Source organism: Manis javanica, chromosome 10 (assembly GCF_040802235.1).
Source record: "Manis javanica isolate MJ-LG chromosome 10, MJ_LKY, whole genome shotgun sequence".
In the NCBI taxonomy this organism is placed as follows: Eukaryota; Metazoa; Chordata; class Mammalia; order Pholidota; family Manidae; genus Manis; species Manis javanica.
The window spans coordinates 101537117-101553382 of NC_133165.1; the positions used below are offsets into that span (position 1 = coordinate 101537117).

At 40.8% G+C, this 16266-nt stretch overlaps 1 protein-coding gene and 1 long non-coding RNA gene across 7 annotated transcripts in view; one reads left to right on the forward strand and one right to left on the reverse strand.

Annotated features, from left to right (window-relative positions):
* IGF1 (insulin like growth factor 1) overlaps window positions 1–11714 on the reverse strand; it is an 86459-nt gene extending 74745 nt beyond the window's left edge. The window contains exons 1-2 of one of the 5 annotated variants that reach the window (XM_073213724.1): window positions 11175–11714; window positions 6593–6749 (exon numbers count right to left, since the gene is read on the reverse strand). In XM_073213724.1, coding sequence (XP_073069825.1) covers window positions 6593–6749; window positions 11175–11237 — 220 coding nt within the window. In that variant the 5' untranslated portion in view covers window positions 11238–11714. Of the gene's footprint in view, window positions 1–6592; window positions 6750–9356; window positions 9545–11174 lie in introns of those variants that run through there. The other 4 variants (XM_017681378.3, XM_017681382.3, XM_017681388.3 and 1 more) reach the window with 4 other exon arrangements.
* Window positions 1–16266, forward strand: part of LOC118970314 (uncharacterized) — a 396329-nt gene that overhangs the window by 184968 nt on the left and 195095 nt on the right. Inside the window, exons 11-13 of one of the 2 annotated variants that reach the window (XR_012121541.1) lie at window positions 1–5265; window positions 12568–12691; window positions 13177–13279. The exon at window positions 1–5265 is cut by the window's left edge and continues 25539 nt beyond it. This is a non-coding gene — a long non-coding RNA (uncharacterized lncRNA). Of the gene's footprint in view, window positions 6580–12567; window positions 12692–13176; window positions 13280–16266 lie in introns of those variants that run through there. The other variant, XR_012121542.1, reaches the window with a different exon arrangement.

A 16266-nucleotide genomic window follows, 5' to 3' on the forward strand; every position in this document is an offset into this window, starting at 1 on the left:
TTAAAGATATGAGCCACTCCAATACTGATGTCTTCAAACAACTGGTTGAGTGATACCTGCACAGGTGGAAGCCTTACAACTGGTTGAGTGATACCTGCACAGGTGGAAGCCTTACAACTGGTTGAGTGATACCTGCACAGGTGGAAGCCTTACAACTGGTTGAGTGATACCTGCACGGGTGGAAGCCTTACATCCAAACTGCTGGCTGCCCCCACAGCTCCGTTCAGAGTCAGCTTGGGGAAGTCTCTTCCTGCCTGGCTCACTATCTGGATTATGGTGCCTGTGACCACCTCTCCTTTCCCACCTCTCTCATAGTTCTCAGAGAAACATCCTTGGTCCAGATAAATAGTCCTTCTTCTTTGAGAAAAAGCAACAGAACTAATAACGGCAAGAAATGAAGCACTTAAGGTTTGCTGACAGAGGAAGAAGAGAACTTGAAGTTGTCCAAAGAAGGGGATCCCCCAGATTACTATCTCCTGGTGCTCACAGGTAAGTGGCTTTGTTCTGCCTGAGTGGGACCAATCTGTGAAGGGTCTTGAGGAGCAGCAGACTTGAATCAGAGAACGCTTTTCTTGTGCACCCTAAGGAAATTCTATTAGTATTTCCTAAGTTTCTCTAGAAGATAAAATGTAGGGTCATTACATGGATGTCACCCGCACTCCTTCTTTCAAAGAGTTATTCAGAATCGACTAAGTTACCCCAGGTTTCCTGCTTTTTATCTCTTAGAGGAGGACTGGGATTTGGGAAGCATCTCTCTATGCTACAACATGAAGACTGTGAATGGCCAAATGAATATGCTCCCTGGAGAAAAGAGACCCTGACTTTGGTTCCGCATCCACCCAGTGAGGTAAGTTGCAAAATCTTGGTGTCTCACATTTCTCATTTGACCAAAGAAACAATACTTCTTGCTTTCTGAGACTGGGGTAAAGACAAAGTGAGAGAGTTGTTTCAGCTGAATTTTGAAAAGGTCAATATACTAGTCAAAGGTAAGACATTCTTCTCTTTATTGATATGACTACATAAAACTGTAACTTCAACTAAAAGCAGATTTATGACCTGCCCTAACAAGAGAAAATGAATATATTATTAATTGGTCTGTATAGATACCTCAACCTTTGCAATATATTCTATAAATGATGCCAGGAGAGAATAAATAAGTATAATTGCTAACATGGATATGGTGTTTACTATGTGTCAGACACTATTTGAAGTTAGTATGCTCTAACATATTAACTCATTTAATGCTAACACCAGTTCTATGAGATTGGCCCCCTTTTACAAATGAGGAAATTGAGGAACAAAGAGGTGAAGTAACTTGCTCAAGGCCACCCACCTAGTAAGTTGCAGAGCTGGGATTCAAAGTCTGGATTCTTGGCAATACAGACCATGCTCTTGGTCTCGAACCCTTCACTCTCCTGTTTCTTGTAATTCTCCCTCAGGGAGGGGATGGTTTTAAAGAGCATTGAAATGTCAGAAAAATGCAAATTATTTTCTAATTTTTCACAGAAACCCTCGCTTTCTTAGTGGTCTTTGGTTGCATAGACTGGTCCTCTTGGGTCTATTTAAAGGGTAGTAGAAAACATTCAGGGTCTCTATAAAAACTCATTGTTTTTCTTTAAGAATATCTGTGGCCTGTTAGCTTAGTGGTGCTAATGAGGCCAGGGCCATAAGGTCAAACCCCACATGTGCCAAATAGCTTCAAAGAGAAAAGCTTTTCCACAGCTACTGACTGTCCCCTTAACTTCGACCAGCTGCTATACAAATGCATGGCTGGAGGTCTAAGGGGTACCAAGCCAAGCAATGCAAAACTATGCAGTTAAGATCCAGCCCCACTCAAAGCAATGCTAATAGTGGGTGACGGTATCTTTCCTGCCCTGAATTGTACATTCTCTTCTTTCACTGTGATGATTATCAGAAAGGTAGGAAAAGGCTTTTGGTCAAGGTTTAGATGTCTTTAAATTTTTAGTTATCTTCTCAAATTTAATGAACGGTGGATAAAACTGTTCTAGTCATTTGTCCTCACATCCAAGCGAGTGAGAAAATGTCAAGATGAGAACTGTCAGTTAGCACTTCCTAGCAAAGAAAAATGGCAGTCTGTTTGCATGAGGTGTGGTCTCCTTTGGCCAAATGACCTGTGTATGCTTGATCATGTCTGAGCTTCTGTTCCATCCCTTTAGGGGTTAAGACCCAGCTTAAAACAAAACAAAAAAAAGAAGCTCCTTCTCTTTCTTTAAGTAAGTGTAATCTCCTGTCTTTGGGAACGAAAAGAAACTATGCACAGAAGATAAAGGAGACTAAATGTTCTTTGGTCACTACTTAAATCCAAGGTTCTCCTTTCTTGAATAGCACCAAATCCCTGTTAATTACAACCTAGACTATGAGTCTGTTAAAGTTAGAAGAGGTCATTTACTTTAACAAAATCCCCTTGTTTTATAGACAAGGACATTTTGGCCCAGGAAGTTTAAATGCCTGCCAAAGTCATACAGCTAATGAATGACAGGTCTGGGAGCAGTTTTCTGAGCACTGCATTTCAAATGAAAGGAGCTTGAGTTAATAGTAATAACCTAGATCTAGGAAGGTTGTTGCAATCAATAACCATGAAATTCGTTGCAAAGTTTCACTTAAAATCTATAAAACAGTATGCTTTAACACATGAAGAATGCCTTTTGATTATTCAGACCTGTTCTTAATAACTATGCGCTGGAAGTATGTTTTACCAAAGCTGTAAGTCTGGAATAGCTGAAAAGGCCCCCAATTTTCTTTTCTAATTGATTTACTTCTCCTTTTTCCCAGACCGCCGAGGTAAACCATATGCAGTTTATTTAAGGGACTGTTTATAGACTCCTAAGACTACAAGGACCCCAGAAACTTGCTTTCTTTTCATTGCTCTTCATTAAAACCATCCAAGATGATTGGTTGTCCATCAATTTCTTAAGTATCTCCAAGGAGAGAAGTTCCACAAGCCACTAAAGAACATGTTAAAATGATTAATCACCATGGCTGTCAAAAATTTTATCTATGGTGAGCTTAACTTCTCCTATTTCACTTAAAATTCTTTTCTTCTTGCTATGTTTCATGCAAATTGAGGTTATAGCAAACCACCCTCTCTGAGGGCCCCATCAATCTGGTAAGATAACAGCTAGCTCTTTCCCAACGTGCCACTTCCATTAGGCCACCATTTTTCTCACAGGACTATGAATGTGCAAGATTGGTTAATACATTCTCTTCCTATGAAGCATAGGGAAGAATCAGTAATTAGCTCTTCATTGGAACTCCCACTTCATAAAATGTCTGGGGAAGCTGCATTAATTATAGAGGAACTGTTCTACTTATACTGGGAAGGTGTTCACAAAACAAGTAATCCAGAAGGTTGTTTCCTTGGGCTATAGGAGACCTTGTGCTTGGACAGAAAATATAAGCTCATTCACAACATTGGCTCAATCTACACAAAGTAAACATTACAAAAACATTTTATTCAGAGCTCTTCTGTTTCTAATATGGTTTAGAAAAAGGCTCTACTTGTTAAATATTCTGGCCCAACAAAAAAGATAAATATGGAGGCAATTTTCTTTTAGATGTTTGAATTTCAAACTAAGATCAGAAACCTGCCTTCCATTATTTAAAACACCCCTATACTTTCAAAATGGATTGGAAGCAGCTTAAAATAAAAGGCACAGCCACAGGAAGACTTTGAAAATAAGGGTAAAAACAGTAAGAGTCAATTGACAGGGGATAGAGGTGGGGAAGACTGCATTCCTCTAAGAAGTATTTCAAAGACTATAACTGCTTAAAGCTGACTTCTCCACACACAGTAAATCTCAGGAGACAAAAAGGAAACTCAATAAAATTTGTTGACAACAGTTAATGCCCGTAAGAATAATTGGCTCAGACACAAAACAGACTATCAGTGAAACTTGGGGGCGACAAAATGCAGCCTCTAAGTCATTGTTAGTACACACTGTATTCAGGTGTAAAACGAAAAACAGTTTGATCAATTCACTGGGTAAATATGAGATGAGAATAATTATCCAACATACTTGACAAACCTAATTCTTGGTGGTTCTGAATACTAAGGAACCAGGTAAGTAATTCCATTCCGTTCAATTGGATTCCATTCAATTCAATCCTGTCAGTTCAACAATCAGCCAGTGAGTTGCTTCTGTATCAGTCAGTCATTGACCTAGACACTGGGATTCAATGATAAATGTGGCCTTTGGCATCAGGAGACCGATGAGAGAGTAGATCCTGATTAGGTGATTTTAACAATGGGACAACATATTCAGGAAAAGGATGAAGGACTGTAATCTACCCTCTCTTGATTATTTTTCTCTCATGATACTTGATATTAGTTATGGACATTTTTTTCTAACATCTCAACTCGACTGTGAGCTCCTTGAAGACCAAGTCAGTCTCTCATTCATTTCTAAGCATCTCATTCATGCAGTGTATATTAGTGTCTTTTACATAGCAGATGTTCTATCAATGTTTAGAATTAAGGAATTTAAAGGGGTTAACTTCTTTTGGCATAAAGGATTGTCCAGTGGACTGAAAAGTGAACAAGAATACTTTTGGGCATGAGGGTGTATGTCAGACAAAGGATTTCCATAAGTCATGGAATTCTATAAGGCAGAACTTATGAAACATAGACTTTCAGTGACAACAATAATATACAATTTATAAAACCACTTTCTATCTGAAGTCATACTCTAAACATCAAGAGTTGCTATATATAACCTTTCCTTTTTAAGTCATTAAAAGAGAATTTAAAAACATTTGCTAAAATTTGATCATTGTAGTAACAATAAAAGGATTCTTCTGGTGCCTTTAAGCTGGTTCCCATCGTAGTTGTCCAATACTCTCAGCTGTCTCTGAGCACATGTATGTGTCACATGGTTACTTACAACCAAAATCATTACTTCAATTCCGATTTTGCATCATCTAATGCAAACATCACAGACATTGAATGGTCCAGTTTCTATGCACTGTGCATGGAAATCCTAGAGCATGTCAGGTTGAACAAGACTATTCAACCTGGCACATAACAGAAGACACTTCTAGGCTTTCCGATCACCTAGTGAACTGGATCAAAGGAAATCGCATGAGTGGATTATCAAGGCAAAAAAAAATCCTCTTGGGCATAATAAGTGAGAACCATTTATTCGTTTTTAAAAATGTAGACCAGTAGCAGCAGAGTGAAGAATAATGGCGCTCCATCACTGGCTGATACTGATGTCACACATTTCCCTTCCGCTGGACATTTTTAAGGTAAGACACGTCTGTTATTTAAAATGCACCCGCTGTATGAACCCATTCATCTGCACTGCAACAGAGAACTGGGTAGAATTGCTTTACAGACAAATGGATTCGCTCAATTAAAGCACTGGCTGGAAATAGAATGGAAATTTGCCCATTCAAGATGTAGAAAGCACTTCTCATTCTGTTACTAGTTATTTAAAGGCTTGTTTCAAAATCTATGGTGAGTGCAGATCCCTAGTCCCCCTACCAGCCTCTTCCTTCCCATCTCCCCTACTCATCCCAACCTGCATATGCAGACCCCTTCCCGGGGTCACACACACACACACCACCTACCCTGGGAAGAAGGTGAGAGAGACCTGGAGTGTGTGAGTCATCACAGGAGCTATTCAAAGCTTAGTGAGTAACTGAGGTAAGCTGTCTACACTTGAGCGATACAAACCTTTGCAAGTGATTCACGCTCACTGAGAACCTGAGCGCCAGTATCCTGGAACTCACTAAAATTCCAAAGAACTATAGAGAATGAGCATCTGGCTCTAATTCTTTCACTGCCCTGTAATATACAATGAGACAGATGCCTCTGAGTTAGATTCTTGAAGTGATCTCTCCTTCAGCAGCTCTGACTCTTGTTTGTGGTTATTATTTGTAAACACTGACTTGACTGCCTACATTTTATTGACTGTCGACTTTTTAATCACTGGAGACCTACCTATGGGGTAACTAGCCCTGTACTTGTCAGAAATCTTTTCCCAGATGGAGATATCAAAGGAAGGCAATAAAAAAAATCAAGGTCAATTTGCATAGAGGGCAAATTAATACAGCATTTCAGTTTGCATTTAGAGAGAACCTGTGTATTTGCCAATGTGCCTTTGAGGGAAGTTCACCTCCTGCCTGTTCCTGGGGCTTCCACTTTGCATGGAGACATCTGGGACGTGCCCCTTCTTTTTCCAAGTCCACCTTACTGTTGCCCTCCAAATTACCTAGCACTTAAAACAGGCCTACTTGTTTCAGTATGTGCACCCGCAGTTCTTGAAGACAGCAACCTCAATCCCCTGGGTCATTTGTGTCCCATCCTTTCAGTGAAAGGAGTGGAATAGTGAGAGTAGAGCACAATAGATGAAGGAAAGCTCAGCAGGATGTCGTTAAAAGACAAACTGCTAAGGAGGAAAATTCCATCCTAAATCTGTAAAACCTGCGACAAGCGCCGCTGAAAACTAGGCTTCCTTTAAGGTGGGGACTCCCAGAGGCTGAGGACGGGTGGTCATGGGTAGCCGTTCAGTTATTCACACACTCCCTGCAGTTGTAAATCCACAGAACAGTGAGAGGGAGGGCTACTTACTGAAATAAAAGCCCCTGTCTCCACACACGAACTGAAGTGCATCCACCAACTCAGCCCCACAGAGCGTCTCCGGTCCAGCCATGGCAGAGCTGGTGAAGGTAAGCAAGCACAGGGCCAGATAGAAGACATGCGAGGAGGACATGATGTGCGTCTCCACCTGCCGAGGAAATGGAAGGATGGTCATGTTCCCTCCTGGGTCTGGCAGGGCCAACGGGTGTGAGGCAGTGGTGTATTTACCCCCGGTATTCCCTTACCGTCATCAATCAGAGCCACCCTGCACAGAAATGCAGCACTGGGCATGTGGGAGACTGCAGGGGGCACGGACTGAGCACATCTTGGCATCAAGCAACCTGTGTTTAGTGCTCTTGCTTCTGGGGAGTCTTGGAGAAGTCTTCCCTGAACTCTTTCTTTATGGGTTCCTATTACAATTCGATGAGAGGAAATATCTAGAAATATTTACTATGGAAAGAAAAGATGCTCTTGCAGTGGGATCCACACTGCTTAGAGGTTCTGGTAAACCTTTGGAATTATCAAAGGTTAAATTATGCTCAGTCCAGATTTGGGACCAAATGTGTTTTATCAATTTAAATTCTCTAAAAATTGGCCATCTACAGATGGCATATGTATTCTTTATGGACCAGAATATTAAATTAACCAGAACATCAATCCCCAGCTACTGATTAAAGAGAATTTACTGTGGCTAAAAAAAGACTTGTGAAGATACTACATATTGTTCATTCTTTTTCCCCTTCACTTAATGAGAGACAGACAGATTTCTTACCTGGGGGATATCAGCAGTTACCATAACCACAAGTGAAGTAAAAAAAAAAAAAAAACAGGAAAAAATGGGAGGATTTAGGCATGAAATTGACTCATGCTAAGTAGACCCTACTCCTGCATCCTAAAGTCCCTTGTGTCAAGCTCAGTATCAAATCAACACATGTGCAGATGGTGCCTTCCGTGAACAGGCCACTGGGCGTAAAACCTGCAAGAGCCTTTTCTTCAGTCACAGGAATTCTGACTTAATCTCTTGTAGGGACTTCTGTGTCACTATATCCATTTTATAGCAAAACATACCGAAGGGCCGCTGGTTGGCTTGACTTAGCCAGTGACAGACAGCCCTGCCAGCAAGCAGGCTTCCTGTGGCTCAAGCCTCCTTGTTAATACTAAGCAGGAGAAATAACACTAAGGTGGTCATGAAGTTTTTCCATATTGCTACTTGTGGCACAAAGGTACAGTTTCTTCCAGGAAGCCCCCCAAGGTGAGTAGCTTCATCTCTCAGATGTATTTACTGTCAGAGGCATTGGGAGAGTCCCTGACAGGGTGTTAAGTGAGGGATGCTATCAAAAGGGCCATGGAATTGTGCTGGAAGCTATCATTATGAAGACAGGCTTTTCTGAACCTCCCAGCAGTGGCAGGCCCATTCAACCCCACTGCTTTCAGAGAAACAGACTCAGTAATTTATTTTCTGACCACCCTCTTCGCTCTTCATGAACTCTCAACTGAATGGCTCTTTACATCAGTGACCAAGTTTGCTCCATTATTTCAATTAAGATCTCCATTTTTGTGGCCAGACCTTCAGCTTAGCAAATGGTAAAAAATCCTAAGACCCAGATTCTCGTAACACAACATACATACTTAGTTAATGCTTATAAAACACTTGAAGATGGAAACACCCCTCTATTTTCAATCATCATAAATAATGGACATAAAATAGAAATCAAGATGAAAGCTCAGCTGGACATTTCTTCCATTTTCTCAAAGGACCTCTGCATGGAACTCCTCCACACCCACGTAGCTGAAGCCACTGGCACTGCTAGAAACAAGTTATTATCCAAGCCACATTTTTTCTTAGTTATAAAATAATCAGTGGGGGGTTTTCCCCTCCAGTATTTCCAGTGGAAACCTCAACAAATCCAACTCAAGTGGACTAAACTGCCCTTTTCAAAAGAGCAAATTCGTAACTGATCTTAGAAAACATACCCCACATTCTGGCAAGGGGCCAGCTCTAGAATGTATGATATTCTACCACCCCTATTTCTCCATCCCTCCCTTCTTTGTTGAGTGTATAGTAATGCTGAAGGTCAAGTGCCTGCTGTTGTAAATGCCTTCAAGTTCTTCAGTTCTCATGAAACCCAGTACTTAACTTACAGCATTATTGAACTTGAGAGCTTCATTAGATATCAAAACTGTATTTTTAATAGTTAAGTCTGATGTAACACATTTAAACCCAGCAATACATATGAATTCCAGCATTTAACAATGTAAGATTTACCTTTTACAAATTTCCTTTTTGCCCCTGAGTTATGTTGCCAGATAAATATCAGCACTTATAGTTCTAGGACAAGTCAGAACCTCGAGGGCATTTTCCTTCAGTTCAGGGAACAGTCCCTTCCACTTACAGAGAACCAGAGACTATTACATTATGTTCCCCCAAAAACAATAACGAACTTGCTTAGGAGTTAAAACTTTGAAATAAGTGGCCCCATATGTTCATGTCCTTGGCCTTCTATTGTGCCAAACACATAAGAAATGAAGAGACAGAAAGGAAAGACAAGACAGAAAGGAAGGAAGAGCCAGAAAGAGAAGAGGAAGAAGAAGAAAAAAATTTCAGAGCACTCTTTCTCAAATATCATTCACAAATCCAAAATTTAAAAGACCTTTCTTTTTATCTTAAATGGAATATCAACTGATTCCAGATGTCAGGGCTACAATGAAAATGGCCAGCAAAATTTGAGGGCAATAGTCATAAGAAAATACTCACTGTAGGTGTAACCATTTTTGTTTGTTCCAGATCTTTTACAGCAGGTCAGGGTGGGTATTATGAGACTGATGTGAATAGAAAACTGAGGACTTAAAAACATGTGCTGCTTTGTGGGTGGGGTTTGCTGAAAGCATCTAGTTACATTTGGACACCCAGGCAGGTATGCTATGAGCCTGGGTAAACTGCCTTTTGTCCATTCAAACAATGAACAAATTGCACAGCTGGGATTTGAGTCAATCTTCCCTCCCACCCCCCCACCCTGTCAAGCCACCAGTTTCCATTGTGTGTCTATTGTAGCTGTCCGAGCAGTAACTCAAGCTCCAGTCCTCTCCCTTACCCTTTTTCCTCTGACTCAAACACTTGGAAATATCTTGAGACTCACAATACAATCAGCTTGGGAGTTCTGCCTCTAGGCAGGACACCTTTACTCACTGAATGACATTTAAAAGACCAAGCAGCTCCCTCAAACCATTTCTTACTCCAAGTACAGGAAAAAGTAACAACTGATTGCTAGCTCTACTTCTGAACAGTCCAAAAAAGTTCATTTGGAGACAGTTTTCCAGACTTGTAACTAATGCAGAGACAGTACTCTACAACCTCGCTTATGATCATCTAAAAATAGGGAGACAAAGCCCCTAGCTATCAGACCACATAGTGTATGTGTATACTGACTTCATTTCTTTTAAAAGCAAGGTAGACAGCATGTTGTCTTGGCATCTCAAGCACAGCAGAATCAGGTGCCTGACAAGGATGTGTCCTTAACTCCTTAGCCACTTACTTGACTAAGAAAAATCCTAGTGGTGGAGTATTTGAAAGCAGTCAATGAATACTGTCCTCAGTGGCAGGGACATTTTATGAATTGAGCTCTCAGGCAATTGCATCTGGAACCAGTGACAGCAGCTTAAATGTGCTTGCAAATTGGAAAAACACAAGTCTTGAAGGATATAATTTTGCTGAGAATGGAAACTTGAACTAGGGCCAGTGATTGGAAACAAGAAGTCGGTGCATTGACAATGGCAGCCAAATTCACCTAAAGAGACTTCACAACACTCAGTATAAAATCAGTTTAACAGCACAAAACCCCAAGTCCAAACTTCAACCATGAAAGTCCTCTTCAAAAGAGACAACTTGGACAAGCAGTTGCTAGAAAGTTTCCTTTTCCATATACAGTATGCATTTGTTTAAATTATATGAATATGCAAGGTCAGCAAGAGTTATCAAGGAGTTCTTTTTTCAAAGAGCAAATTAAACTTCACTCTAACTTTGACTCTCTGGGCATAAGTGTAGAGAGTTCTGGGACCTTAGCTCCAAAGATCATATTTAAAAGCTTTAATATCATCTAAAATATAATTCCTCATATATGGCATGCCTTATAATAAAAGTCCTGGCACGTTACACACACACATACACACATACACATGCTCATGCACACACAGACATGGTCTTAAAAATAAAACATCTGCACCTGCAAAAAAAGAAAAAAAATCCAAAAGTTCATAACCATGTTCTATAGCCCTTAACCACAGACAGGATTTAAAGGAATCTTCTGTAATGACACTACTGAAGCTCTGCAGAAGTGGAGGATTTAGTGTAAGTACCTTGCAATAGTTTCTACTCACACAGATATCTGTGCAAAGGCATCCATCTCCCGGAGCTATTTTTTCAAATCCCACAGAATTGCATATTCAGCAATTTATAAATAACTCCCAGTTCCGAAACAATGAAAATTCTAAAGTGAATAACATTTCTAGGCAGAAGCAAACAGTACACAATTTAAAGAAAATTCCCCAATGACTTCAAAGAGTAAGAAATATTTACCTTCAAGAAATCACAAAAGCAGCACTTAAATAATTGGGTTGGAAGACTGCTGATTTTTCCCATTGCTTCTGAAGTGCAAAGTCTGGAAATGAATTGGTTAGCAGGAATAATGAAGCAAAAAGAAATCCAGAGAGATGGGAGATGTTGAGAGCAATGTCACATTTCAATTTTGAGGACTTTATTCCATTGCGCAGGCTCTATCTGCTCTGAATTTAGCAGTGACAGTGAGATTTAGCAAACAGAAGAGGGATTTAGAGAAAATCCTCACATTTATCTACAAAACACAGACACTGTAGACAGGAAACAGCTGGGGGAACATTTGCCTTCTCTCTCTCTCCCTCTTCTGGCAAAGTTATCGAGTAAGGACTTTTTTGGGCATGGTGACAAATAACATCATACCTTTGCATTTTAAAACTAGAGCACTGAAGCATTTTTTTCCCTTAAAAGAATGTGTGTTAGTGACAGGGTTAGCAGACATTAAAATACTGATGCTGCCATAGAAAATAAGGATCTGTTCTTTGATTAACTTTCTACTAGGCATGAAGACACACATAGTTGCTAATGCACCTTACCAGTATTAAAGGAATACACAATAGGGGATGGGTGTGCAATGTTATATTCTAGGAAATGCAAAATTAAAAATCAAAGAAATGAAGAAAAGACCATCTCAGGCAAACCTGACAGTTTTAACCCCTAAATGACTGGGGTAAATAAATTGGAAGGCAGTGCTGGGGTCACTCCTTGTCCTAGTTGCCAAGCAAAGGGAATGATCTCATTTCCTAGAACCTAGAAAAGGGGCAGGCAGCATTGCAACTGGCTCCCTTTAGGACACTGTCTCATGCTTTTTGCCCACAACAGGGCAAAGACTTTGCTGAGCTGTAAAGCAAACTGAAAAAATAAAATCTTTTTCTTCCTTCCTCTACTAGGCTGTCTATCATCCCCCAGGGGAAGGGCATTTCAGGAGCAAATCATTTTCCTCTTGTCATGTTTTTCTGCATAATTTGAACCTGCGTGTGTGTGTGTGTGTGTGTGTGCATTTTTTGTGTATTTTAAATAACACCAGCTGGCCAGCAATACCCTCTCAAGGGTTATGATGTCATTCAAATCCCTCCACTGGACGAGTGGCCGGCAACATGGTCCAAGCCAGCTGTTTTGCTATTTATAATGAATACTTGCCTTTGCCATTGACAATCAAGTTTTGATCTTTTCTTGATACAGTCTGTACCAATTTCTCTTTGGTTTTGCGAGATAGTAGATAAGAAAGTGGATGATGAAATGAGGTTGCAAAAGCCCAGGTCAGACATACCACTTTCCCTAGATGTCTGTCCAGGTGTGGTTTCCCAGAGATGGTGGAAGTAACCTGGACCTTGCATTTCTCTCTCGTGATTCTCAGGGGACTCGATGACACAGACGCATCAGCTGAAAAGAGGTCTGCTGGAAACCCTAGTCTGGATCTTTATTTGGTCCTGCAGCCAGAAAGCTGTTTGCAGAGGCGAGTGCCCTCAAAGGAAAACCTGGTTGGTTTTGAAAGGGGGTTGGGTCTGGTCAAGTCTTTTGTGTGCTTAATAACTTGTGGCAATGTTTACCCTCCACAAAGAAAAGTTAGAAATCTGGAGTTACACTGTTTCAGTGGTGGGCTACGTTCAACGTTATTTTGTGATTGTCTGCTCTATGGCCCACTCTAGGCAGCACGGTCAAGGCCCCACAGGAGCCTTCAGTTGAGTGACAGATTATCTAGAAAGACAGGGAAGTGAAAGCCTTCTGAAAATCCAGAATAGGGGCAGAGGGACACGTCATGAGAGGCTTTAGGGAAGTTTTAATGGATATGATTTGACCTGAAGAGTATACATATATGCATCAAGAGGTGGCCCAGTAGGCAGCTGCAGGTGTGTGGGCAATTCCTGTCCTGAAGAATAACCCAAGACTTCCATTAATGAGCTCCCTTTTTTGCACTTAACTTATGACTTGATTTACCAAACATCTTTTTTTTTTTCTTCTACAGCTTTTGTGAATCATGCCCTTTGTGAACAACAAAGTCCATCCTCCTTTCATGGACTTTGATGATGGAGAGTATATTGAGCCGAAGAGCTGCACCTGTCTTCCAGGTAAAAGAAGTGCAATTTCCAAGCACACAGAGGTACCGGCTGGAGTGTTGGTGCTGATTGCCTTGCTCCACAGCTGCGCATCTTCACAGGTGAAGGCCAGGACTTTCCCATGGCAATTTTAGCATATTGTAATTGTTCCAAGATGTCCTAGAAGCTCCCTGCATTTCTCTAAGGCTGTAACCCAGTCTGACGGACTCTCTTGGTAGGCACTGTGCACAGATCACCTTATCCCCAACCCTTTCATGTGAAAGGCTGCTTGGGAGACAGAACATAAAGCATTCCATCAGACCCTGTGCTCCTGCGAGAGTGACACACTGACTCATAGTCTCTTGGTTTTATAGCCCCAATTACCCTTAAAGGATAATTGGGTTTTAATGTATGTCCCAGTTTTTATGTCACAATCAAAGAAAACTGAAATTTCGGTGAGTCGTAATTATCATCAGCTGTGCTGTGGAAACATTCTGATGTGAGCTCTCAGTTTCCAATAGGGAAAGCAATTTCCTGAAGTGATTACTGTATACTTCAGTGTGGAGAATGGTCTATATTTCTGGGTAGGGTGAGCCAGCCACAGAGCAGGGCAATAATTCCTAGAGAAATGGCTATTTTCTTTGCTAATTCCAGGAGTCAATATGAAAGTGAAATGGCAATAAATGTGCCACATGATTTCCTTTTAATAACTGAGGGCTGTACCTGTTTAGGAAAAAAGAAATGAATGCTGCTTTTTATTACTAGAGAGTCCAAGGTGGTAGTAAACCTAATCCCAGGAAAAGTTCAGGTCATGAAGTCCCACTGGAGAGAAAGATACAGGGTCATTCTAAAATTACTGAATGATTATGTAGTCTCCTGCCGGGAACAATCTGACAGTTAGCTATGGGAATTGTGTGCCACCAAAATAGCTAACTGCAAGGATGCGCTCATCATGAGAACATCCACTCCTGGAAATTCAGAGATTCACAGTTTCACCTTTTGCATGTGTAATGCCTATGGGATATAAATAACTCTCCCCTAAAACCTTCTTCTTGAGTAACATATTTGCATAAAGCTGCAGCCTCACAAGACTTCTGACACCTTTCTTAAAAAAAAAAAAAGTTGTTCATCTTAAAGAACAGGCAGATTGAGATTTATAGGAAGGGGTGGGCAAGTCCCAGTCCCCACTCTTTTTGTTCAAGCCATGTTCCCAGCCTTCCCCTTGCCAACAGCAGAGAAGCTCATACACCCGTTTGCAATAGGGTGTATTTACAATTTATTTCATTAATGTGTTTGCCTACCCCTAGGAAAAGCTCCGAATGGGTATTTGGAGGTAAGGGGACTTTGGGATCAAGTAAAGGGTACGGTCTAAGGTTCTAGGGCCACCCACCAGGCAAAGAACTCCTGGATGTGTCTCTTGGATCATGGTTAGTGGGGAGGGTTGGTCTGGGAGTATATTCTCCTTGAGATCAAGAGCTTGTCAACTGTGAAACTCAGAGGAAAAGGCTGGAGCTCAAAAGTACAATATGCTGCTGAACAAGGGCGCCAATGTCAGCTCCAAAAGATCCGCTCAGAAAGAGCTCTGTTAGTCCCCAGAAAGATCTTCTATAGCTCACAGGAGCTGCTTTCAATCCTTAGAGGAGCATTTTCCCCACAGCTAGGGAAAACAGTAATAGGGAGAAGAAATCCTCTCACTAAAGAAATCAATGCCTTCTTTTCAACATCAAACTTGGATCTTATTTCTTCAAAAATGTCAAAAGGGCAAATACTGAAAACAGTCAGAAGCAAAACCGTTGTGGTTTTGGGAGCAAAAGAATTCTTCGTAATGGCAGACGAGGAGTCACTGCATGGGGAGAGTATGGATTCGTGGAATGAGGGAACCTGAGGGCTCACCACAATTGCCCCAAGTTGAATATAAAGTGGGGAAAGAAAACACCAGCTCCAAACGTCAGGGGTAGCACCCACGTCCGCGCTTTCTTTTGGAATCGAAAAATGTGCGCGCCCCCTAGTGGCCTATAGGGAAACCGCCGGCGCTATCTGAATCGCAGGTGTGTGAGTTCGGGAGGAGTGGGGCGTTTGGAACAGCTCTCAATTCAAATACATTTCGAGCTGCATTTATCTTTAGTTTTAATAATCCTTTTAAAATAGATAAGCAAGGTATTTGATTCACGGTAGTGTTTATAGGGGGAAGGGTGCCAAGAGGAGAAAGATGATGATAAACTTCATGGGGGTGTGGATCTCTTTTCTGTGGCTGTAGTCCTAATGCTTAACCCCTGGTGCGGGCTCATTCATCAGATCTTTCATTATGATCCATTCAATCAAAATCTGGAAAATAAATGACGATAATGGTAAACGATTTCATATAAAAAAAATAAACTCTCCAAATGTGAAATGTCTACCTTCTTCATGGGGGTGGCATCAGGGGATAGAAAAGTGACTTGTTCCATGAAACAAATTTAGGTGCTGGAAACTGGATCACAAATTCAGTCTCCTTGTCCATTCTTCACTCTCTCTACCGCATCAGTGTTCAAAAATGTAGGCCTTAACACTGATGGCCAAAGACACAGCACTGAAGAATCACGGAAGTGTGGCAGTAGTTCCCTTTTCGATTTTCTTTAGATTCTGCATTTACCAAGAAGAAAGTCTTGGTTTGGTACTAGCCTGTCTTCAGTGCCTCGAACTAACACTTGCTAATCTCCCTTTTTGACAACAATAAAAAGATTCCCCCAAAACAAACAAAAACAGACTTTAAGGCCAAAGTCTTTACATGCAATGATTTCATCTAGAATTTAATAATACTGTTTTGTTTTAAAGAATAACTTATGTAGGACAAATGACGCTTTTTTTTCTGAAATTCATATTTTAAAGCTTAGTTTAAAAATACACATAACTTGCTTTTTAAAAATCAATTTAAGAAATAAATATTTTTAAAGCAAGCAAATAATATTACAGGCAGTCAACAGTTGCGACACAAAAAATGTGTAATTGACATTTGAATGTCTGATATTTGGAAATCACTG